The following is a 25,242-nucleotide window of genomic DNA, read 5'->3' on the forward strand; positions in this document are numbered from 1 at the left end:
CACCGGCCTAGCTATGTCTGTTCAGTTTGCCACCGTCCTAGCTATGTCTGTTCAGTTTGCCACCGTCCTAGCTATGTCTGTTCAGTTTGCCACCGTCCTAGCTATGTCTGCTCAGTTTTCCACCATCCTAGCTATGTCTGTTCAGTTTGCCACATTAGCTAGCTATGTCTGCTCAGTTTGCCACCGTCCTAGCTATGTCTGCTCAGTTTGCCACCATCCTAGCTATGTCTGTTCAGTTTGCCACATTAGCTAGCTATGTCTGCTCAGTTTGCCACATTAGCTAGCTATGTCTGTTCAGTTTGCCACATTAGCTAGCTATGTCTGCTCAGTTTTCCACCATCCTAGCTATGTCTGTTCAGTTTGCCACATTAGCTAGCTATGTCTGTTCAGTTTGCCACATTAGCTAGCTATGTCTGCTCAGTTTGCCACATTAGCTAGCTATGTCTGCTCAGTTTGCCACCATCCTAGCTATGTCTGCTCAGTTTGCCACCGTCCTAGCTATGTCTGTTCAGTTTGCCACCGCCTAGCTATGTCTGTTCAGTTTGCCACATTAGCTAGCTATGTCTGTTCAGTTTGCCACATTAGCTAGCTATGTCTGTTCAGTTTGCCACATTAGCTAGCTATGTCTGCTCAGTTTGCCACCATCCTAGCTATGTCTGTTCAGTTTGCCACATTAGCTAGCTATGTCTGTTCAGTTTGCCACATTAGCTAGCTATGTCTGTTCAGTTTGCCACATTAGCTAGCTATGTCTGCTCAGTTTGCCACCGTCCTAGCTATGTCTGTTCAGTTTGCCACCATCCTAGCTATGTCTGCTCAGTTTGCCACCGTCCTAGCTATGTCTGCTCAGTTTGCCACATTAGCTAGCTATGTCTGTTCAGTTTGCCACATTAGCTAGCTATGTCTGTTCAGTTTGCCACATTAGCTAGCTATGTCTGTTCAGTTTGCCACATTAGCTAGCTATGTCTGTTCAGTTTGCCACATTAGCTAGCTATGTCTGTTCAGTTTGCCACATTAGCTAGCTATGTCTGTTCAGTTTGCCACATTAGCTAGCTATGTCTGCTCAGTTTTCCACCATCCTAGCTATGTCTGTTCAGTTTGCCACATTAGCTAGCTATGTCTGTTCAGTTTGCCACATTAGCTAGCTATGTCTGTTCAGTTTGCCACATTAGCTAGCTATGTCTGCTCAGTTTGCCACCATCCTAGCTATGTCTGTTCAGTTTGCCACCGTCCTAGCTATGTCTGCTCAGTTTGCCACATTAGCTAGCTATGTCTGTTCAGTTTGCCACCATCCTAGCTATGTCTGTTCAGTTTGCCACATTAGCTAGCTATGTCTGCTCAGTTTGCCACCGTCCTAGCTATGTCTGCTCAGTTTGCCACATTAGCTAGCTATGTCTGCTCAGTTTGCCACATTAGCTAGCTATGTCTGCTCAGTTTGCCACCGTCCTAGCTAACTAACGTAGCCAACTGATTTTCTTTTTGTATTAGCTTTGGGAGGTGATTAGTGAGGAGCATGGAATAGACCCAACCGGGACACACCATGGGGACAGCGACCTTCAGCTGGAGGGAGTAAATGTCTACTACAATGAAGCAACTGGTGGGTAAAAACACAACAAATAAAACTGCATCAACAGTTTTACAAAGTTACAAAAATGTAACTTGGGAGCTTTTGTAGTTTGAGTATCTGACATTGATTATTTTGTAGTTTGAGAATCTGACATTGATTCTATTGTAGTTTGAGTATCAACAACAGGAGGAAAATATGTCCCCAGAGCTGGTGGATCTGGAGCCAGGCACCATGGATTCAGTTCGGTCTGGACTATTTGGACAAATATTTAGACCAGATAACTTTGTCTTTGGTAAGTGGATTTTGTAAATAAGTAACGTTGGCTAAACTACAAGCTAACTAGGGTAGATATCATGGAGTCTGTCAAATATGTTCAATGTGCAGCCTAAATCACTCAGGTTATACAACACATAATTACTTAAACTAGCGAGCTAAGTTGGGGGAAAAATGTACGAGTGGCCTCTAAATGACTAACATTTAAAAATAAAAAAATTCTGCTCACAGGGCAGAGTGGTGCTGGTATTAAGTGTTAGGGGGCGCTATTTTAATTTTGGGATGAAAAACGTTCCCGTTTTAAACAAGATATTTTGTCACGAAAAGATGCTCGACTATGCATATAATTGACAGCTTTGGATAGAAAACACTCTGACGTTTCCAAAACTGCAAAGATTTGTCTGTGAGTGCAACAGAACTGATGTTACAGGCGAAACCCAGATAAAAATCCAAACCCAGATAAAAATCCAACCAGGAAGTGCCGCATTTTTTGAAACCGCCTCATGCCAATGACTCCTTATATGGCTCCTTATATGGCTGTGAATGAGCTACGAATGAGCTTACGTTTTCCACGTATTCCCCAAGGTGTCTACAGCATTGTGCCGTCTTTTTACGCATTTCCATTGAAGAATAGCCGTAAGGGACCATATTTAGCTAGTGGTCACATGGTGTCCCCCGCAGAAAATCTTGCGTAAAATACTGTGGTAGCCATTTTTCCAATCGCTTCTTATGAGAAACCAATTGCCTCGACGGATATATTATCGAATATATATGTTAAAAACACCTTGAGGATTGATCCTAAACAACGTTTGCTGTGTTTCTGTCGATATTATGGAGCTAATTTGGTCACCTACAAACAAAAAAAAACAAAAAAACAAAAAAGTTCGGTGTTGTAATGGTAGCATTTTCCGGTCGATTTCAAAATGAGAAAAAAATCCAGAAAATCACATTGTAGGATTTTTTATGAATTTATTTGCAAATTATGGTGGAAAATAAGTATTTGGTCACCTACAAACAAGCAAGATTTCTGGCTCTCACAGACCTGTAACTAAGACCTGGCTCCTCTGTCCTCCACTCGTTACCTGTATTAATGGCACCTGTTTGAACTTGTTATCAGTATAAATCAAATCAAATTTATTTATATAGCCCTTCGTACATCAGCTGATATCTCAAAGTGCTGTACAGAAACCCAGCCTAAAACCCCAAACAGCAAGCAATGCAGGTGTAGAAGCACGGTGGCTAGGAAAAACTCCCTAGAAAGGCCAAAACCTAGGAAGAAACCTAGAGAGGAACCAGGCTATGTGGGTTGCCAGACCTCTTCTGGCTGTGCCGGGTGGAGATTATAACAGAACATGGCCAAGATGTTCAAATGTTCATAAATGACCAGCATGTTCGAATAATAAGAAGGCAGAACAGTTGAAACTGGAGCAGCAGCACAGCCAGGTGGACTGGGGACAGCAAGGAGTCATCATGTCAGGTAGTCCTGGGGTATGGTCCTAGGGCTCAGGTCCTCCGAGAGAGAGAAAGAAAGAGAGAAGGAGAGAATTAGAGAACGCACACTTAGATTCACACAGGACACCGAATAGGACAGGAGAAGTACTCCAGATATAACAAACTAACCCTAGCCCCCCGACACATAAACTACTGCAGCATAAATACTGGAGGCTGAGACAGGAGGGGTCAGGAGACACTGTGGCCCCATCCGAGGACACCCCCGGACAGGGCCAAACAGGAAGGATATAACCCCACCCACTTTGCCAAAGCACAGCCCCCACACCACTAGAGGGATATCTTCAACCACCAACTTACCATCCTGAGACAGGGCTGAGTATAGCTCACAAAGATCTCCACCATGGCACAACCCAAGGGGGGGCGCCAACCCAGACAGGATGACCACATCAGTGAATCAACCCACTCAGGTGACGCACCCCTTCCAGGGACAGCATGAGAGAGCCCCAGTAAGCCAGTGACTCAGCCCCTGTAATAGGGTTAGAGGCAGAGAATCCCAGTGGAAAGAGGGGAACCGGCCAGGCAGAGACAGCAAGGGCGGTTCGTTGCTCCAGAGCCTTTCCGTTCACCTTCCCACTCCTGGGCCAGACTACACTCAATCATATGACCCACTGAAGACATGAGTGTTCAGTAAAGACTTAAAGGTTGAGACAGAGTTTGCGTCTCTGACATGGGTAGGCAGACCGTTCCATAAAAATGGAGCTCTATAGGAGAAAGCCCTGCCTCCAGCTGTTTGCTTAGAAATTCTAGGGACAATTAGGAGGCCTGCGTCTTGTGACCGTAGCGTACGTGTAGGTATGTACGGCAGGACCAAATCAGAGAGATAGGTAGGAGCAAGCCCATGTAATGCTTTGTAGGTTAGCAGTAAAACCTTGAAATCAGCCCTTGCTTTGACAGGAAGCCAGTGTAGAGAGGCTAGCACTGGAGTAATATGATCAATTTTTTTGGTTCTAGTCAGGATTCTAGCAGCCGTATTTAGCACCAACTGAAGTTTATTTAGTGCTTTATCCGGGTAGCCGGAAAGTAGAGCATTGCAGTAATCTAACCTAGAAGTGACAAAAGCATGGATTAATTTTTCTGCATCATTTTTGGACAGAAAGTTTCTGATTTTTGCAATGTTACGTAGATGGAAAAAAGCTGTCCTTGAAATGGTCTTGATATGTTCTTCAAAAGAGAGATCAGGGTCCAGAGTAACGCCGAGGTCCTTCACAGTTTTATTTGAGACGACTGTACAACCATTAAGATTAATTGTCAGATTCAACAGAAGATATCTTTGTTTCTTGGGACCTAGAACAAGCATCTCTGTTTTGTCAGAGTTTAAAAGTAGAAAGTTTGCAGCCATCCACTTCCTTATGTCTGAAACACATGCTTCTAGCAAGGGCAATTTTGGGGCTTCACCATGTTTCATTGAAATGTACAGCTGTGTGTCATCTGCATAGCGGTGAAAGTTAACATTATGTTTTCGAATAACATCCCCAAGAGGTAAAATATATAGTGAAAACAATAGTGGTCCTAAAACGGAACCTTGAGGAACACCGAAATTTACAGTTGATTTGTCAGAGGACAAACCATTCACAGCGACAAACTGATATCTTTCCGACAGATAAGATCTAAACCAGGCCAGAACTTGTCCGTGTAGACCAATTTGGGTTTCCAATCTCTCCAAAAGAATGTGGTGATCGATGGTATCAAAAGCAGCACTAAGGTCTAGGAGCACGAGGACAGATGCAGAGCCTCGGTCCGATGCCATTAAAATGTAATTTACCACCTTCACAAGTGCCGTCTCAGTGCTATGATGGGGTCTAAAAACAGACTGAAGCATTTCGTATACATTGTTTGTCTTCAGGAAGGCAGTAAGTTGCTGCGCAACAGCCTTTTCTAAAATTTTTGAGGAATGGAAGATTCGATATAGGCCGATAGTTTTTTATATTTTCTGGGTCAAGGTTTGGCTTTTTCAAGAGAGGCTTTATTACTGCCACTTTTAGTGAGTTTGGTACACATCCGGTGGATAGAGAGCCATTTATTATGTTCAACATAGGAGGGCCAAGCACAGGAAGCAGCTCTTTCAGTAGTTTAGTTGGAATAGGGTCCAGTATGCAGCTTGAAGGTTTAGAGGCCATGATTATTTTCATCATTGTGTCAAGAGATATATTACTAAAACACTTGAGCGTCTCTCTTGATCCTAGGTCCTGGGAGAGTTGTGCAGACTCAGGACAACTGAGCTTTGAAGGAATACGCAGATTTAAAGAGGAGTCCGTAATTTGCTTTCTAATAATCATAATCTTTTCCTCAAAGAAGTTCATGAATTTATCACTGCTAAAGTGAAAGTCATCCTCTCTTGGGGAATGCTGCTTTTTAGTTAGCTTTGCGACAGTATCAAAAAGGAATTTCGGATTGTTCTTATTTTCCTCAATTAAGTTAGAAAAATAGGATGATCGAGCAGCAGTAAGGGCTCTTCGGTACTGCACGGTACTGTCTTTCCAAGCTAGTCGGAAGACTTCCACTTTGGTGTGGCGCCATTTCCGTTCCAATTTTCTGGAAGCTTGCTTCAGAGCTCGGGTATTGTCTGTGTACCAGGGAGCTAGTTTCTTATGAGAAATGTTTTTCGTTTTTAGGGGTGCAACTGCATCTAGGGTATTGCGCAAGGTTAAATTGAGTTCCTCAGTTAGGTGGTTAACTGATTTTTGTCCTCTGGCGTCCTTGGGTAGACAGAGGGAATCTGGAAGGACATCAAGGAATCTTTGGGTTGTCTGTGAATTTATAGCACGACTTTTGATGTTCCTTGGTTGGGGTCTGAGCAGATTATTTGTTGCAATTGCAAACGTAATAAAATGGTGGTCCGATAGTCCAGGATTATGAGGAAAAACATTAAGATCCACAACATTTATTCCATGGGACAAAACTAGGTCCAGCGTATGACTGTGACAGTGAGTGGGTCCAGAGACATGTATAAAAGACACCTGTCCACAACCTCAAACAGTCACACTCCAAACTCCACTATGGTCAAGACCAAAGAGCTGTCAAAGGACACCAGAAACAAAATTGTAGACCTGCACCAGGCTGGGAAGACTGAATCTGCAATAGATAAGCAGCTTGGTTTGAAGAAATCAACTGTGGGAGCAATTATTAGGAAATGGAAGACATACAAGACCACTGATAATCTCCCTCGATCTGGGGCTCCACGCAAGATCTCACCCGTGGGGTCAAAATGATCACAAGAACGGTGAGCAAAAATCCCAGAACCACACGGGGGGACCTAGTGAATGACCTGCAGAGAGCTGGGACCAAAGTAACAAAGCATACCATCAGTAACACACTACTTTGCCAGGGACTCAAATCCTGCAGTGCCAGACGTGTCCCCCAGCTTAAGCCAGTACATGTCCAGGCCCGTCTGAAGTTTGCTAGAGAGCATTTGGATGATCCAGAAGAAGATTGGGAGAATGTCATATGGTCAGATGAAACCAAAATAGAGCTTTTTGGTAAAAACTCAACTCGTTGTGTTTGGAGGACAAAGAATGCTGAGATACATCCAAAGAACACCATACCTACTGTGAAGCATGGGGGTGGAAACATCATGCTTTGGGGCTGTTTTTCTGCAAAGGGACCAGGACGACTGATCTGTGTAAAGGAAAGAATAAATGGGGCCATGTATCGTGAGATTTTGAGTGAAAACCTCCTTCCATCAGCAAGGGCTTTGAAGATGAAACGTGGCTGGGTCTTTCAGCATGACAATGATCCCAAACACACCGCCCGGGCAACGAAGGAGTGGCTTCGTAAGAAGCATTTCAAGGTCCTGGAGTGGCCTAGCCAGTCTCCAGATCTCAACCCCATAGAAAATCTTTGGAGGGAGTTGAAAGTCCATGTTGCCCAGCAACAGCCCCAAAACATCACTGCTCTAGAGGAGATCTGCATGGATGAATGGGCCAAAATACCAGCAACAGTGTGTGAAAACATATATATATATATATATATATATATATATATATATACACACACTAGATGATATGTTATGAGACTCAACCAGTGATGTGTGTATGTGTGTATATATATATATATATATATATATATATATACACACTAGATGACTGCTAGGGGGCGCTGTTATGAGACTCAACCAGTGGTGTGTGTGTATATATATATATATATATATATACACACACTAGATGACTGCTAGGGGGCGCTGTTTTCACCATCTTGGCTCTCCCCCACAGCAGTCATTTTATTTTGAAAGCTGTAGAAATGCATTAATGGATATATTTGTTTTTGTCATGTTTATTAAATTACAGCCTTCTGTTATATTAAATTGTCAGCTAAAATGTTTTGTTTTTTTACCTATAAAGTATAATTTCAGCGAGAAGTATTGACAGTATCTGTGCAGAAGACCAGGGGGTAGGGTCAGTCAGGAGACTCCTGTCTGTATCAGAAGACCAGGGGGTAGGGTCAGTCAGGAGACTACTGTCTGTATCAGAAGACCAGGGGTAGGGTCAGTCAGGAGACTACTGTCTGTATCAGAAGACCAGGGGTAGGGTCAGTCAGGAGACTACTGTCTGTATCAGAAGACCAGGGGGTAGGGTCAGTCAGGAGACTCCTGTCTGTATCAGAAGACCAGGGGGTAGGGTCAGTCAGGAGACTCCTGTCTGTATCAGAAGACCAGACCAGGGGTCTGTAGAAGACCAGGGTCAGTCAGGAGACTCCTGTCTGTATCAGAAGACCAGGGGTACGGTCAGTCAGGAGACTACTGTCTGTATCAGAAGACCAGGGGGTAGGGTCAGTCAGGAGACTCCTGTCTGTATCAGAAGACCAGGGGGTAGGGTCAGTCAGGAGACACCTGTCTGTATCAGAAGACCAGGGGTAGGGTCAGTTAGGAGACTCCTGTCTGTATCAGAAGACCAGGGGTAGGGTCAGTCAGGAGACTACTGTCTGTATCAGAAGACCAGGGAGTAGGGTCAGTCAGGAGACACCTGTCTGTATCAGAAGACCAGGGGTAGGGTCAGTCAGGAGACTCCTGTCTGTATCAGAAGACCAGGGGATAGGGTCAGTCAGGAGACTCCTGTCTGTATCAGAAGACCAGGGGGTAGGGTCAGTCAGGAGACTACTGTCTGTATCAGAAGACCAGGGGGTAGGGTCAGTCAGGAGACACCTGTCTGTATCAGAAGACCAGGGGGTAGGGTCAGTCAGGAGACTCCTGTCTGTATCAGAAGACCAGGGGATAGGGTCAGTCAGGAGACTCCTGTCTGTATCAGAAGACCAGGGGTAGGGTCAGTCAGGAGACTACTGTCTGTATCAGAAGACCAGGGGTAGGGTCAGTCAGGAGACTCCTGTCTGTATCAGAAGACCAGGGGGTAGGGTCAGTCAGGAGACTCCTGTCTGTATCAGAAGACCAGGGGTAGGGTCAGTCAGGAGACACCTGTCTGTATCAGAAGACCAGGGGTAGGGTCAGCCAGGAGACACCTGTCTGTATCAGAAGACCAGGGAGTAGGGTCAGTCAGGAGACTCCTGTCTGTATCAGAAGACCAGGGGTAGAGTAGGGTCAGTCAGGAGACTCCTGTCTGTATCAGAAGACCAGGGGGTAGAGTAGGGTCAGTCAGGAGACTACTGTCTGTATCAGAAGACCAGGGGTAGGGTACGTCAGGAGACTCCTGTCTGTATCAGAAGACCAGGGGGTAGGGTCAGTCAGGAGACTCCTGTCTGTATCAGAAGACCAGGGGTAGGGTCAGTCAGGAGACTACTGTCTGTATCAGAAGACCAGGGGTAGGGTCAGTCAGGAGACTCCTGTCTGTATCAGAAGACCAGGGGGTAGGGTCAGTCAGGAGACTCCTGTCTGTATCAGAAGACCAGGGGGTAGGGTCAGTCAGGAGACTCCTGTCTGTATCAGAAGACCAGGGGGTAGGGTCAGTCAGGAGACTACTGTCTGTATCAGAAGACCAGGGGTAGGGTCAGTCAGGAGACTCCTGTCTGTATCAGAAGACCAGGGGATAGGGTCAGTCAGGAGACTCCTGTCTGTATCAGAAGACCAGGGGGTAGGGTCAGTCAGGAGACTACTGTCTGTTCAGAAGACCAGGGGGTAGGGTCAGTCAGGAGACTCCTGTCTGTATCAGAAGACCAGGGGGTAGGGTCAGTCAGGAGACTCCTGTCTGTATCAGAAGACCAGGGGGTAGGGTCAGTCAGGAGACACCTGTCTGTATCAGAAGACCAGGGGGTAGGGTCAGCCAGGAGACACCTGTCTGTATCAGAAGACCAGGGAGTAGGGTCAGTCAGGAGACTCCTGTCTGTATCAGAAGACCAGGGGTAGAGTAGGGTCAGTCAGGAGACTCCTGTCTGTATCAGAAGACCAGGGGGTAGAGTAGGGTCAGTCAGGAGACTACTGTCTGTATCAGAAGACCAGGGGGTAGGGTACGTCAGGAGACTCCTGTCTGTATCAGAAGACCAGGGGGTAGGGTCAGTCAGGAGACTCCTGTCTGTATCAGAAGACCAGGGGGTAGGGTCAGTCAGGAGACACCTGTCTGTATCAGAAGACCAGGGGGTAGGGTCAGTCAGGAGACTCCTGTCTGTATCAGAAGACCAGGGGGTAGGGTCAGTCAGGAGACTCCTGTCTGTATCAGAAGACCAGGGGGTAGGGTCAGTCAGGAGACTCCTGTCTGTATCAGAAGACCAGGGGGTAGGGTCAGTCAGGAGACTCCTGTCTGTATCAGAAGACCAGGGAGTAGGGTCAGTCAGGAGACTCCTGTCTGTATCAGAAGACCAGGGGGTAGGGTCAGTCAGGAGACTCCTGTCTGTATCAGAAGACCAGGGGGTAGAGTAGGGTCAGTCAGGAGATTCCTGTCTGTGCAGAAGACCAGGGGGTAGGGTCAGTCAGGAGACTCCTGTCTGTATCAGAAGACCAGGGGTAGAGTAGGGTCAGTCAGGAGACACCTGTCTGTATCAGAAGACCAGGGGGTAGGGTCAGTCAGGAGACTCCTGTCTGTATCAGAAGACCAGGGGGTAGAGTAGGGTCAGTCAGGAGACTCCTGTCTGTATCAGAAGACCAGGGGGTAGGGTCAGTCAGGAGACTCCTGTCTGTATCAGAAGACCAGGGGGTAGAGTAGGGTCAGTCAGGAGACTCCTGTCTGTATCAGAAGACCAGGGGTAGGGTCAGTCAGGAGACTCCTGTCTGTATCAGAAGACCAGGGGTAGGGTCAGCCAGGAGACTCATATCTGTATCAGAAGACCAGGGGTAGGGTCAGTCAGGAGACTCTGTCTGTATCAGAAGACCAGGGGGTAGGGTCAGTCAGGAGACTCCTGTCTGTATCAGAAGACCAGGGGGTAGGGTCAGTCAGGAGACTCCTGTCTGTATCAGAAGACCAGGGGTAGGGTCAGTCAGGAGACTCCTGTCTGTATCAGAAGACCAGGGGGTAGGGTCAGTCAGGAGACTCCTGTCTGTATCAGAAGACCAGGGGTAGGGTCAGTCAGGAGACTCCTGTCTGTATCAGAAGACCAGGGGTAGGGTCAGTCAGGAGACTACTGTCTGTATCAGAAGACCAGGGGGTAGGGTCAGTCAGGAGACTCCTGTCTGTATCAGAATTCCAGGGGATAGGGTCAGTCAGGAGACTCCTGTCTGTATCAGAAGACCAGGGGGTAGGGTCAGTCAGGAGACTACTGTCTGTATCAGAAGACCAGGGGGTAGGGTCAGTCAGGAGACTCCTGTCTGTATCAGAAGACCAGGGGGTAGGGTCAGTCAGGAGACTCCTGTCTGTATCAGAAGACCAGGGGGTAGGGTCAGTCAGGAGACACCTGTCTGTATCAGAAGACCAGGGGGTAGGGTCAGCCAGGAGACACCTGTCTGTATCAGAAGACCAGGGGTAGGGTCAGTCAGGAGACTCCTGTCTGTATCAGAAGACCAGGGGTAGAGTAGGGTCAGTCAGGAGACTCCTGTCTGTATCAGAAGACCAGGGGGTAGAGTAGGGTCAGTCAGGAGACTACTGTCTGTATCAGAAGACCAGGGGTAGGGTACGTCAGGAGACTCCTGTCTGTATCAGAAGACCAGGGGGTAGGGTCAGTCAGGAGACTCCTGTCTGTATCAGAAGACCAGGGGTAGGGTCAGTCAGGAGACACCTGTCTGTATCAGAAGACTAGGGTCAGTCAGTCTGTCTGTATCAGAAGACCAGGGGGTAGGGTCAGTCAGGAGACTCCTGTCTGTATCAGAAGACCAGGGGGTAGGGTCAGTCAGGAGACTCCTGTCTGTATCAGAAGACCAGGGGGTAGGGTCAGTCAGGAGACTCCTGTCTGTATCAGAAGACCAGGGGTAGGGTCAGTCAGGAGACTCCTGTCTGTATCAGAAGACCAGGGGGTAGGGTCAGTCAGGAGACTCCTGTCTGTATCAGAAGACCAGTGGGTAGGGTCAGTCAGGAGACTCCTGTCTGTATCAGAAGACCAGGGGGTAGGGTCAGTCAGGAGACTCCTGTCTGTATCAGAAGACCAGGGGTAGGGTCAGTCAGGAGACTCCTGTCTGTATCAGAAGACCAGGGGGTAGGGTCAGTCAGGAGACTCCTGTCTGTATCAGAAGACCAGGGGTAGGGTCAGTCAGGAGACTCCTGTCTGTATCAGAAGACCAGGGGTAGAGTAGGGTCAGTCAGGAGACTCCTGTCTGTATCAGAAGACCAGGGGTAGGGTCAGTCAGGAGACACCTGTCTGTATCAGAAGACCAGGGGTAGAGTAGGGTCAGTCAGGAGACTCCTGTCTGTATCAGAAGACCAGGGGTAGGGTCAGTCAGGAGACTCCTGTCTGTATCAGAAGACCAGGGGGTAGAGTAGGGTCAGTCAGGAGACTCCTGTCTGTATCAGAAGACCAGGGGTAGAGTAGGGTCAGTCAGGAGACTACTGTCTGTATCAGAAGACCAGGGGGTAGGGTCAGTCAGGAGACTCCTGTCTGTATCAGAAGACCAGGGGTAGGGTCAGTCAGGAGACACCTGTCTGTATCAGAAGACCAGGGGTAGGGTCAGCCAGGAGACTCATATCTGTATCAGAAGACCAGGGGGTAGGGTCAGTCAGTCAGACTCCTGTCTGTATCAGAAGACCAGGGGTAGGGTCAGTCAGGAGACTCCTGTCTGTATCAGAAGACCAGGGGGTAGGGTCAGTCAGGAGACTCCTGTCTGTATCAGAAGACCAGGGGTAGGGTCAGTCAGGAGACTCCTGTCTGTATCAGAAGACCAGGGGTAGAGTAGGGTCAGTCAGGAGATTCCTGTCTGTATCAGAAGACCAGGGGGTAGGGTCAGTCAGGAGACTACTGTCTGTATCAGAAGACCAGGGGGAGTAGGGTCAGTCAGGAGACTCCTGTCTGTATCAGAAGACCAGGGGTAGGGTCAGTCAGGAGACTCCTGTCTGTATCAGAAGACCAGGGGGTAGTAGGGTCAGTCAGGAGACTCCTGTCTGTATCAGAAGACCAGGGGGTAGGGTCAGTCAGGGTCTGTCAGAAGACCAGGGGTAGATTCAGTGGAGATTCTGTCTGTGCAGAAGACCAGGGGGTAGGGTCAGTCAGGGACTCCTGTCTGTATCAGAAGACCAGGGGTAGAGTTCCTCAGTCTGTATCAGAAGACCAGGGGGTAGGGTCAGTCAGGAGATTCCTGTCTGTAGGGGGGGTAGAGTAGGGTCAGTCAGGAGACTCCTGTCTGTATCAGAAGACCAGGGGGTAGGGTCAGTCAGGAGACTCCTGTCTGTATCAGAAGACCAGGGGTAGAGTAGGGTCAGTCAGGAGATTCCTGTCTGTATCAGAAGACCAGGGGTAGGGTCAGTCAGGAGACACCTGTCTGTATCAGAAGACCAGGGGTAGGGTCAGCCAGGAGACTCATATCTGTATCAGAAGACCAGGGGTAGGGTCAGTCAGGAGACTCCTGTCTGTATCAGAAGACCAGGGGGTAGGGTCAGTCAGGAGACTCCTGTCTGTATCAGAAGACCAGGGGGTAGGGTCAGTCAGGAGACTCCTGTCTGTAGACCAGGGGGTAGGGTCAGTCAGGAGACTCCTGTCTGTATCAGAAGACCAGGGGGTAGGGTCAGTCAGGAGACTCCTGTCTGTATCAGAAGACCAGGGGGTAGGGTCAGTCAGGAGACTCCTGTCTGTATCAGAAGACCAGGGGTAGGGTCAGTCAGGAGACTACTGTCTGTATCAGAAGACCAGGGGGTAGGGTCAGTCAGGAGACTCCTGTCTGTATCAGAAGACCAGGGGATAGGGTCAGTCAGGAGACTCCTGTCTGTATCAGAAGACCAGGGGTAGGGTCAGTCAGGAGACTACTGTCTGTATCAGAAGACCAGGGGTAGGGTCAGTCAGGAGACTACTGTCTGTATCAGAAGACCAGGGGGTAGGGTCAGTCAGGAGACTCCTGTCTGTATCAGAAGACCAGGGGGTAGGGTCAGTCAGGAGACTCCTGTCTGTATCAGAAGACCAGGGGGTAGGGTCAGTCAGGAGACACCTGTCTGTATCAGAAGACCAGGGGGTAGGGTCAGCCAGGAGACACCTGTCTGTATCAGAAGACCAGGGAGTAGGGTCAGTCAGGAGACTCCTGTCTGTATCAGAAGACCAGGGGGTAGAGTAGGGTCAGTCAGGAGACTCCTGTCTGTATCAGAAGACCAGGGGGTAGAGTAGGGTCAGTCAGGAGACTACTGTCTGTATCAGAAGACCAGGGGGTAGGGTACGTCAGGAGACTCCTGTCTGTATCAGAAGACCAGGGGGTAGGGTCAGTCAGGAGACTCCTGTCTGTATCAGAAGACCAGGGGTAGGGTCAGTCAGGAGACTCCTGTCTGTATCAGAAGACCAGGGGGTAGGGTCAGTCAGGAGACACCTGTCTGTATCAGAAGACCAGGGGTAGGGTCAGTCAGGAGACTCCTGTCTGTATCAGAAGACCAGTGGGTAGGGTCAGTCAGGAGACTCCTGTCTGTATCAGAAGACCAGGGGGTAGGGTCAGTCAGGAGACTCCTGTCTGTATCAGAAGACCAGGGGGTAGGGTCAGTCAGGAGACTCCTGTCTGTATCAGAAGACCAGGGGGTAGGGTCAGTCAGGAGACACCTGTCTGTATCAGAAGACCAGGGGGTAGGGTCAGTCAGGAGACTCCTGTCTGTATCAGAAGACCAGTGGGTAGGGTCAGTCAGGAGACTCCTGTCTGTATCAGAAGACCAGGGAGTAGGGTCAGTCAGGAGACTCCTGTCTGTATCAGAAGACCAGGGGGTAGGGTCAGTCAGAGACTCCTGTCTGTATCAGAAGACCAGGGGTAGGGGGTCAGTCAGGAGATTCCTGTCTGTGCAGAAGACCAGGGGGTAGGGTCAGTCAAGACTCAGAAGACCAGGGGGTAGAGTAGGGTCAGTCAGGAGATTCCTGTCTGTATCAGAAGACCAGGGGGTAGGGTCAGTCAGGAGATTCCTGTCTGTATCAGAAGACCAGGAGGTAGAGTAGGGTCAGTCAGGAGACTCCTGTCTGTATCAGAAGACCAGGGGGTAGGGTCAGTCAGGAGACTCCTGTCTGTATCAGAAGACCAGGGGGTAGAGTAGGGTCAGTCAGGAGATTCCTGTCTGTATCAGAAGACCAGGGGGTAGAGTAGGGTCAGTCAGGAGACTACTGTCTGTATCAGAAGACCAGGGGTAGGGTCAGTCAGGAGACTCCTGTCTGTATCAGAAGACCAGGGGTAGGGTCAGTCAGGAGACACCTGTCTGTATCAGAAGACCAGGGGGTAGGGTCAGCCAGGAGACTCATATCTGTATCAGAAGACCAGGGGTAGAGTAGGGTCAGTCAGGAGATTCCTGTCTGTATCAGAAGACCAGGGGGTAGGGTCAGTCAGGAGATTCCTGTCTGTATCAGAAGACCAGGAGGTAGAGTAGGGTCAGTCAGGAGACTCCTGTCTGTATCAGAAGACCAGGGGGTAGGGTCAGTCAGGAGACTCCTGTCTGTATCAGAAGACCAGGGGTAGAGTAGGGTTAGTCAGGAGATTCCTGTCTGTATCAGAAGACCAGGGGGTAGAGTAGGGTCAGTCAGGAGACTACTGTCTGTATCAGAAGACCAGGGGGTAGGGTCAGTCAGGAGACTCCTGTCTGTATCAGAAGACCAGGGGGTAGGGTCAGTCAGGAGACACCTGTCTGTATCAGAAGACCAGGGGTAGGGTCAGCCAGGAGACTCATATCTGTATCAGAAGACCAGGGGGTAGGGTCAGTCAGGAGACTCCTGTCTGTATCAGAAGACCAGGGGGTAGGGTCATTCAGGAGACTCCTGTCTGTATCAGAAGACCAGGGGCCACACCAATGTACTGATCACTGATTCAATGACTGGGTCACCCATTCTCACCCACACCAATGTACTGACCCACTGATTCCATGACTGGATCACCCATTCTGTACTGACCACTGATTCAATGACTGGATCACCCATTCTCACCCACTCCAATGTACTGACCACTGATTAAATGACTGAATCACCCATTCTCACCCACACCAATGTACTGACCACTGATTAAATGACTGAATCACCCATTCTCACCCACACCAATGTACTGACCACTGATTAAATGACTGAATCACCCATTCTCACCCACACCAATGTACTGACCACTGATTAAATGACTGGATCACCCATTCTCACCCACACCAATGTACTGACCACTGATTAAATGACTGAATCACCCATTCTCACCCACACCAATGTACTGACCACTGATTAAATGACTGGATCACCCATTCTCACCCACTCCACTGATTAAATGACTGAATCACCCATTCTCACCCACTCCAATGTACTGACCACTGATTAAATGACTGAATCACCCATTCTCACCCACACCAATGTACTGACCACTGATTAAATGACTGAATCACCCATTCTCACCCACACCAATGTACTGACCACTGATTAAATGACTGAATCACCCATTCTCACCCACACCAATGTACTGACCACTGATTAAATGACTGGATCACCATCGCAAAGACAGATATGTACATGGTCAAAAGAGGAGGAGCATTATTTAAAGAGCCATAATATATATATATATATATATATATATACACATACATAGTAGATGGTATAGAGTACAGTACATACAGTTGGGAGAGCAAGTATATGACACACACTCCATAATATATATATATATATCTACACTGCTCAAAAAAATAAAAGGGAACACTAAAATAACACATTCTAGATCTGAATGAATGAAATATGTATTACTTTTTTCTTTACTTAGTTGAATGTGCTGACAACAAAATCACACAAAAATTATGAATGGAAATCAAATTTATCAACCCGTGGAGGTCTGGATTTGGAGTCACACTCAAAATCAAAGTGGAAAACCACACTACAGGCTGATCCAACTTTGATGTAATGTCCTTAAAACAAGTCAAAATGAGGCTCAGTAGTGTGTGTGGCCTCCACGTGCCTGTATGACCTCCCTACAACGCCTGGGCATGCTCCTGATGAGGTGGCGGATGGTCTCCTGAGGAATCGGGACAGTCTGTTGGACAGTCTGTTGGTGGATGGAGCGAGCATGATGTCCCAGATGTGCTCAATTGGATTCAGGTCTGGGGAACGGGTGGGCCAGTCCATAGCATCAATTGCCTTCCTCTTGCAGGAACTGCTGACACACTCCAGCCACATGAGGTCTAGCATTGTCTTGCATTAGGAGGAACCCAGGGCCAACCGCACCAGCATATGGTCTCACAAGGGGTCTGAGGATCTCATTTCGGTACCTAATGGCAGTCAGGCTACCTCTGGCGAGCACATGGAGGGCTGTGCGGCCCCCCCAAAGAAATGCCACCCCACACCATGACTGACCCACCGCCAAACCGGTCATGCTGGAGGATGTTGCAGGCAGCAGAACGTTCTCCACGGCGTCTCCACTCTGTCATGTGCTCAGTGTGAACCTGCTTTCATCTGTGAAGAGCACAGTGCGCCAGTGGCGAATTTTGATGTTCTCTGGCAAATGCCAAACATCTTGCACGGTGTTGGGCTGTAAGCACAACCCCCACCTGTGGACGTTGGGCCCTCATACCACCCTCATGGAGTCTGTTTCTGACAGTTTGAGCAGACACATGCACATTTGTGGCCTGCTGGAGGTCATTTTGCAGGGCTCTGGCAGTGCTCCTCCTGCTCCTCCTTGCACAAAGGTGGAGAGAGCGGTCCTGCTGCTGGGTTGTTGCCCTCCTACAGCCTCCTCCCCGTCTCCTGATGTACTGGCCTGTTTCCTGGTAGCGCCTCCATGCTCTGGTCACTACGCTGACAGACACAGCAAACCTTCTTGCCACAGCTCGCATTGATGTGCCATCCTGGATGAGATGCACTACCTGAGCCTCTTGTGTGGGTTGTAGACTCCGTCTCATGCTACCACTAGAGTGAAAGCACCGCCAGCATTCAAAAGTGACCAAAACATCAGCCAGGAAGCATAGGAACTGAGAAGTGGTCTGTGGTCCCCACCTGCAGAACCACTCTTATTGGGGGTGTCTTGCTAATTGCCTATAATTTCCACCTGTTGTCTAATCCATTTGCACAACAGCATGTGAAATGTATTGTCAATCAGTGTTGCTTCCTAAGTGGACAGTTTGATTTCACAGAAGTGTGATTGACTTGGAGTTACATTGTGTTGTTTAAGTGTTCCCTTTATTTTTTTGAGCAGTGTATATACACACACATCACTGGTTGAGTCTCAAAACAGCACCCCCTGGCAGTCATCTAGTATATATATATATATATATACACACACACATACATATACATACATACATACAGTGAGGCAAAAAAAGTATTTAGTCAACCACCAATTGTGCAAGTTCTCCCACATAAAAAGATGAGGCCTGTAATTTTCATCATAGGTACACTTCAACTATGACAGACAAAATGAGAAGAAAAAAACAGAAAATCACATTGTAGGATTTTTAATGAATTTATTTGCAAATTATGCAACCCTTGGATTCTGCTGACGCACGTCAATGTCCGTCATGAGACGGTTGAGGGAAAAGAAGTGAATTATTTGAGTCAACCACCGTTGGCAGCTTGCAGTTCTCAGGAGATGTTGCCTTCCTACACCACTAAGCGTCTTAAGTATTCGTTTCCCACCCAGGGTGCCCAGGTGCATTCCACACAGCCGTGTGTCAGCAATCACAGGGGGGCAACTTTATTCGTTTCCCACCCAGGGTGCCCAGGGGCATTCCACACAGCCGTGTGTCAAGCATCCACAGGGGGGCAACTTTGATCTTTTAATATAGTTGCTTGGTTGGTAGATTGTTGTAAAAATATGTTAAGTCCTTTTATCTAAACATGCAGTACATTTATCCTTTAAAATGTTGAAAACTGCAATGTAACAACACTGAGATGTATTGTAAAACGGCAAAACCCTTACGCACTTTGGCTGGCCGGCAAAACCCTTACGCACTTTGGCTGGCCGGCAAAACCCTTACGCACTTTGGCTGGCCGGCAAAACCCTTACGCACTTTGGCTGGCCATCTCTAGTCTCTCGTAGGCTCAGGCACTGGTATACTTTTATTTACAAAGCCATTTTGGGTTTACTACCTTTTTATTTGGGCATTTTTATTGTTCAGAAATGTGGTGGGTACTCTCTTCGTTCGCTGGACTTTATCCTGCTAACTGTTCCAAATGTCCAAACTGAATTTGGTAAAAGGGCTTTTATGTACTCTGCGCCATCGGCTTGGAACGCCTTACAAAATACTTTTAAACTGAAAGAACTTGTCCCGATTGGTGTTTTTAAATCACTGATGAAGGATTTTGAGGCTGATTCCCTGACCTGTCAATGTTTTTAATTAGCTGTGTTTTACTCTTGTGAATTCTATGGTTTTTACTAGATTACTTGTAGCTTTTCATGTTGTTTTTGTAATGACTTGGTGCTGCCTATCTTGGCCAGGGCGCTCTTGAAAAAGAGATGTTAATCTCAATGAGCCCTTCCTGGTTAAATAAAAAGGTAAATAATAAATAAATGAATAATGAATAAATAAATCCCTTTGAATTATTTAAAAGGAAAAGACTAAAATGAGTCATTCTTCAAATATCAGTTTTAATGTATGAACCTGAGCAGTTATTTCCCTAATCTGGGACTGATAAATTATTTATTCATAACAATTATTGTTACAACTTCAAATTGTAAAAAATTGTGAAGCATATGTAAAATGACCAGCCAAATAAATGCAGTTATATCTACCCATCCCATAGTAACAAGCCTGAAATGCAGTTATATATATCTACCCATCCCATAGTAACAAGCCTGAAATGGAGTTATATCTATCTACCCATCCCATAGTAACAAGCCTGAAATGCAGTTATATATATCTACCCATCCCATAGTAACAAGCCTGAAATGGAGTTATATCTATCTACCCATCCCATAGTAACAAGCCTGAAATGCAGTTATATCTACCCATCCCATAGTAACAAGCCTGAAATGCAGTTACCCATCCCATAGTAACAAGCCTGAAATGCAGTTATATCTACCCATCCCATAGTAACAAGCCTGAAATGCAGTTATATCTACCCATCCCATAGTAACAAGCCTGAAATGCAGTTATATCTACCCATCCCATAGTAACAAGCCTGAAATGCAGTTATATCTACCCATCCCATAGTAACAAGCCTGAAATGCAGTTACCCATCCCATAGTAACAAGCCTGAAATGCAGTTACCCATCCCATAGTAACAAGCCTGAAATGCAGTTACCCATCCCATAGTAACAAGCCTGAAATGCAGTTACCCATCCCATAGTAACAAGCCTGAAATGCAGTTACCCATCCCATAGTAACAAGCCTGAAATGCAGTTACCCATCCCATAGTAACAAGCCTGAAATGGAGTTATATATATATATATATCTACCCATCCCATAGTAACAAGCCTGAAATGCAGTTATATATATATCTACCCATCCCATAGTAACAAGCCTGAAATGCAGTTATATATATCTACCCATCCCATAGTAACAAGCCTGAAATGCAGTTATATATATCTACCCATCCCATAGTAACAAGCCTGAAATGCAGTTACCCATCCCATAGTAACAAGCCTGAAATGCAGTTATATATATATCTACCCATCCCATAGTAACAAGCCTGAAATGCAGTTATATATATCTACCCATCCCATAGTAACAACCCCTAGAAACAAGCATCTCACTGCACCTGCAATAACAAAATTTGTGTACCAATAAATTTTGATTTATTTTTGATGTAAACACACCTAGGAGTGGAATCTGATTGGACTGGCTCTAAGTAGGCAGAGCAGCCTTGGATTTTCTCCTCGGCCGATTGGCCAAAGCTGCTGTCTGTCCACCCGGTCCAGAGAAGCCCCTCCCCCTTATCCAGGACTAACACTCCACATTATGAAAACCCCATCAGAAAACTCAGCTGTTTGTCCCTCTCCAGTTCAGACTATAGTAGTGAAAAGAGGAATATGAGAGAGAGAAAGGTGTTCATGTTGACCCTCCATCACACCTACGGCGTTCGCAGCCCCTGCCCAAACGGGGCATGTGTTTATGACTTCTGTAGAAGGCAACAGTGTTAGGGTGCAGTGAGAGCAGGTTAACCCTCCAACTCCTCATCTCTGGGTGGCACGATGGCTGTAGACTCGGTGGCCAGGCTGGAGGAGCCCAGGAGGGAGGTGGTGACCTCCTGGGAGAAACAGTACTCCTCCTGGTCTGGCTGGGGCCTGGTTCTGTGACTCACCACCACACTGGATTAGAGGAGGTGGAAACAGAGATTAGAGATCAAAGGTAAACAAGTTATTTTCCCACTGGCGCTGTGTGTGTAGCTACACTATAGAGAAGCTGTGAAATTAGAGTCACTAGGTGTGTGTGTGTGTGTGTGTGTGTGTAGCTACACTATAGAGAAGCTGTGAAGTTAGAACCACTAGGTGTGTGTGTGTGTGTGTGTGTGTGTGTGTGTGTGTGTGTGTGTGTGTGTGTGTAGCTACACTATAGAGAAGCTGTGAAGTTAGAGCCACTAGGTAGGTGTGTGTGTGTGTGTGTGTGTGTGTAGCTACACTATAGAGAAGCTGTGAAGTTAGAGCCACTAGTGTGTGTGTGTGTGTGTGTGTGTGTGTGTGTGTGTGTGTGTAGCTACACTATAGAGAAGCTGTGAAGTTAGAGCCACTAGGTGTGTGTGTGTGTGTGTGTGTGTGTGTGTCCACTCACCTCGATCTGCGTGGCTCCTGCCTGGGGTGATCAGACTTGGGAACGTAGGTCGACTTGGACCACTAGAAAATATCAAATAAATAACAAATAAATCATAAGGAATAAAGGTTTTGATGTGTCTGTTATATCTAGGAGATATAAGCTATGGAAATATCTATATATATCTATATATATATACATACACACACACAGTGGGGCAAAAAAGTTTTTAGTCAGCCACCAATTGTGCAAGTTCTCCCACTTAAAAAGATGAGGCCTGTAATTTTCATCATAGGTAAAAGAGTGGCCTAGCCAGTCTCCAGATCTCAACCCCATAGAAAGTCTTTGGAGGGAATTGAAAGTCTGTGTTCCCCAGCAACAGCCCCAAAACATCACTGCTCTAGAGGAGATCTGCATGGATGAATGGGCCAAAATACCAGCAAAAGTGTGTGAAAACCTTGTTTAGACTTACAGAAAACGTTTGACCTCTGTCATTGCCAACAAAGGGTATATAACAAAGTATTGAGATAAACTTTTGTTGTTGACCAAATACTTATTTTCCACCATAATTTGCAAATAAATTCATTAAAAAACCTACAATGTGATTTTCTGGATTTTTTTTCTTCTCATTTTGTACCTATGATGAAAATTACAGGCCTCTCTCAGTTTTTTAAGTGGGAGAACTTGCACAATTGGTGGCTGACTAAATACTTTTTTGCCCCACTGTATATATTTTGTCCCGTGACACTTGTGGGGGTCGTAGAGCAAAACGGAGAACACCATCTCCGTCCCACAGGGCGGCACACAATTGGCCCAGCGTCATCCGCGTTTGGCCGGGGTAGGCCATCATTGTAAATATGTTCTTAACTGACTTGCCTAGTTAAATAAAGGTTAAATATGATTTACTTTTAATTAACTAGCACTGACAAGAGTCTCATCTTTCCATAGTGGTTCATTAGTTAACAGGCCAAACCGTTTGGAAGCTACAGATGTTTTCGTGAGAAGACAATTTTCCACCGCAGATTTGGAAGGTCGACATACCGTGTGCGGATGAGGTGCATTGAAACACAGCCCATGGGGAAATAACAGAGATCTCTAGGTGGATTGAAACGCAGCCCATGGGGAAATAACAGAGATCTCTAGGTGGATTGAAACGCAGCCCATGGGGAAATAACAGAGATCTCTAGGTGGATTGAAACGCAGCCCATGGGGAAATAACAGAGATCTCTAGGTGGATTGAAACACAGCCCATGGGGAAATAACATCTCTAGGTGGATTGAAACACAGCCCATGGGGAAATAACATCTCTAGGTGGATTGAAACACAGCCCATGGGGAAATAACAGAGATCTCTAGGTGGATTGAAACGCAGCCCATGGGGAAATAACAGAGATCTCTAGGTGGATTGAAACGCAGCCCATGGGGAAATAACAGAGATCTCTAGGTGGATTGAAACACAGCCCATGGGGAAATAACAGAGATCTCTAGGTGGATTGAAACGCAGCCCATGGGGAAATAACAGAGATCTCTAGGTGGATTGAAACGCAGCCCATGGGGAAATAACATCTCTAGGTGGATTGAAACGCAGCCCATGGGGAAATAACAGAGATCTCTAGGTGGATTGAAACGCAGCCCATGGGGAAATAACAGAGATCTCTAGGTGGATTGAAACACAGCCCATGGGGAAATAGCATCTCTAGGTGGATTGAAACGCAGCCCATGGGGAAATAGCATCTCTAGGTGGATTGAAACACAGCCCATGGGGAAATAGCATCTCTAGGTGGATTGAAACGCAGCCCATGGGGAAATAACATCTCTAGGTGGATTGAAACGCAGCCCATGGGGAAATAGCATCTCTAGGTGGCTTGAAACGCAGCCCATGGGGAAATAACAGAGATCTCTAGGTGGATTGAAACGCAGCCCATGGGTAAATAACATCTCTATGTGGATTGAAACGCAGCCGGGGAAATAGCATCTCTATGTGGATTGAAACGCAGCCCATGGGTAAATAGCATCTCTAGGTGGATTGGAAACGCGCAGCCCATGGGGAAATAACAGCTCTCTAGGTGGATTGAAACGCAGCCCGGGGGAAATAGCATCTCTAGGTGGATTGAAACACAGCCCATGGGGAAATAACATCTCTAGGTGGATTGAAACACAGCCCATGGGGAAATAACATCTCTAGGTGGATTGAAACGCAGCCCGGGGGAAATAGCATCTCTAGGTGGATTGAAACGCAGACCATGGGGAAATAACAGAGATCTCTAGGTGGATTGAAACGCAGCCCATGGGGAAATAACAGAGATCTCTAGGTGGATTGAAACACAGCCCATGGGGAAATAACATCTCTAGGTGGATTGAAACGCAGCCCATGGGGAAATAACAGAGATCTCTAGGTGGATTGAAACACAGCCCATGGGGAAATAACATCTCTAGGTGGATTGAAACGCAGCCCATGGGGAAATAACAAGAGATCTCTAGGTGGATTGAAACACAGCCCATGGGGAAGTAACAAGAGATCTCTAGGTGGATTGAAACGCAGCCCATGGGGAAATAACAAGAGATCTCTAGGTGGATTGAAACGCAGCCCATGGGGAAATAACAAGAGATCTCTAGGTGGATTGAAACGCAGCCCATGGGGAAATAACAAGAGATCTCTAGGTGGATTGAAACACAGCCCATGGGGAAATAACATCTCTAGGTGGATTGAAACGCAGCCCATGGGGAAATAACAGAGATCTCTAGGTGGATTGAAACACAGCCCATGGGGAAATAACATCTCTAGGTGGATTGAAACACAGCCCATGGGGAAATAACAAGAGATCTCTAGGTGGATTGAACTCTAGGTGGATTGAAACGCAGCCCATGGGGAAATAACAAGAGATCTATCTCTAGGTGGCTTGAAACACAGCCCATGGGGAAATAACAGAGATCTCTAGGTGGATTGAAACGCAGCCCGGGGGAAATAGCATCTCTAGGTGGATTGAAACACAGCCCATGGGGAAATAAGAAGAGATCTCTAGGTGGATTGAAACACAGCCCATGGGGAAATAACAAGAGATCTCTAGGTGGATTGAAACGCAGCCCATGGGGAAATAACAAGAGATCTCTAGGTGGATTGAAACGCAGCCCATGGGGAAATAACAAGAGATCTCTAGGTGGATTGAAACGCAGCCCATGGGGAAATAACATCTCTAGGTGGATTGAAACGCAGCCCGGGGGAAATAGCATCTCTAGGTGGATTGAAACACAGCCCATGGGGAAATAACATCTCTCTAGGTTAAATTGACAGATTTAGATTTTATTATTATGTTACATAGATAGACTCTTAAGGCTTGCCGCGACATATTGAATCGTGGCCTCAGGATGACTGTGTGTAATGTCATCCACATATAGACATCTAATTGAACAGCCAGAGAGACAATACTCACTAGATGTGCAGGGTCGGTGGTTCCTAGATGGACTCCTTTCTGACACAGACTCCTCAGCACACAGACTCCTACAAACAACAAGACAATGGTAATGAGTAGTGGGCCCCCTAGTGGTTGCATATGGAAGTGCATGGCATTCAGCCATACTGTCAACTTGCTTTAGACCAGTTTGGAACCTATTCCCTCTATAGTGCACTGCCCTTGACCAGAAACCTATGGCCCTCCTCTAAAGTAGTGCAGAGGAAAATGGGTGCCATTTAAGACATAGAAAGTACCTTCACTCTTGTACAGACAGACAGACACCGAGGGACAGACAGACAGACACCGAGGGACAGACAGACAGACACCGCGGG

General features: G+C 47.0%; 1 protein-coding gene across 6 annotated transcripts in view; it reads right to left on the reverse strand.

Annotated features, from left to right (window-relative positions):
* Nucleotides 1-19,224: 19,224 nt before the first annotated feature.
* Nucleotides 19,225-25,242, reverse strand: part of ttll4 (tubulin tyrosine ligase-like family, member 4) — a 62,904-nt gene continuing 56,886 nt past the window's right edge. For 3 of the 6 annotated variants that reach the window (XM_042320055.1, XM_042320050.1, XM_042320051.1), the window contains 3 exons: nucleotides 24,890-24,957; nucleotides 21,481-21,542; nucleotides 19,226-21,020 (listed from right to left, as the gene is read on the reverse strand). In XM_042320055.1, the coding sequence (XP_042175989.1) occupies nucleotides 20,870-21,020; nucleotides 21,481-21,542; nucleotides 24,890-24,957 (281 nt within the window). In that variant the 3' untranslated portion in view covers nucleotides 19,226-20,869. Of the gene's footprint in view, nucleotides 21,021-21,480; nucleotides 21,543-24,889; nucleotides 24,958-25,242 lie in introns of all 6 variants that reach the window. The other 3 variants (XM_042320054.1, XM_042320052.1, XM_042320053.1) reach the window with 2 other exon arrangements.

Source organism: Oncorhynchus tshawytscha, linkage group LG03 (assembly GCF_018296145.1).
Source record: "Oncorhynchus tshawytscha isolate Ot180627B linkage group LG03, Otsh_v2.0, whole genome shotgun sequence".
In the NCBI taxonomy this organism is placed as follows: Eukaryota; Metazoa; Chordata; class Actinopteri; order Salmoniformes; family Salmonidae; genus Oncorhynchus; species Oncorhynchus tshawytscha.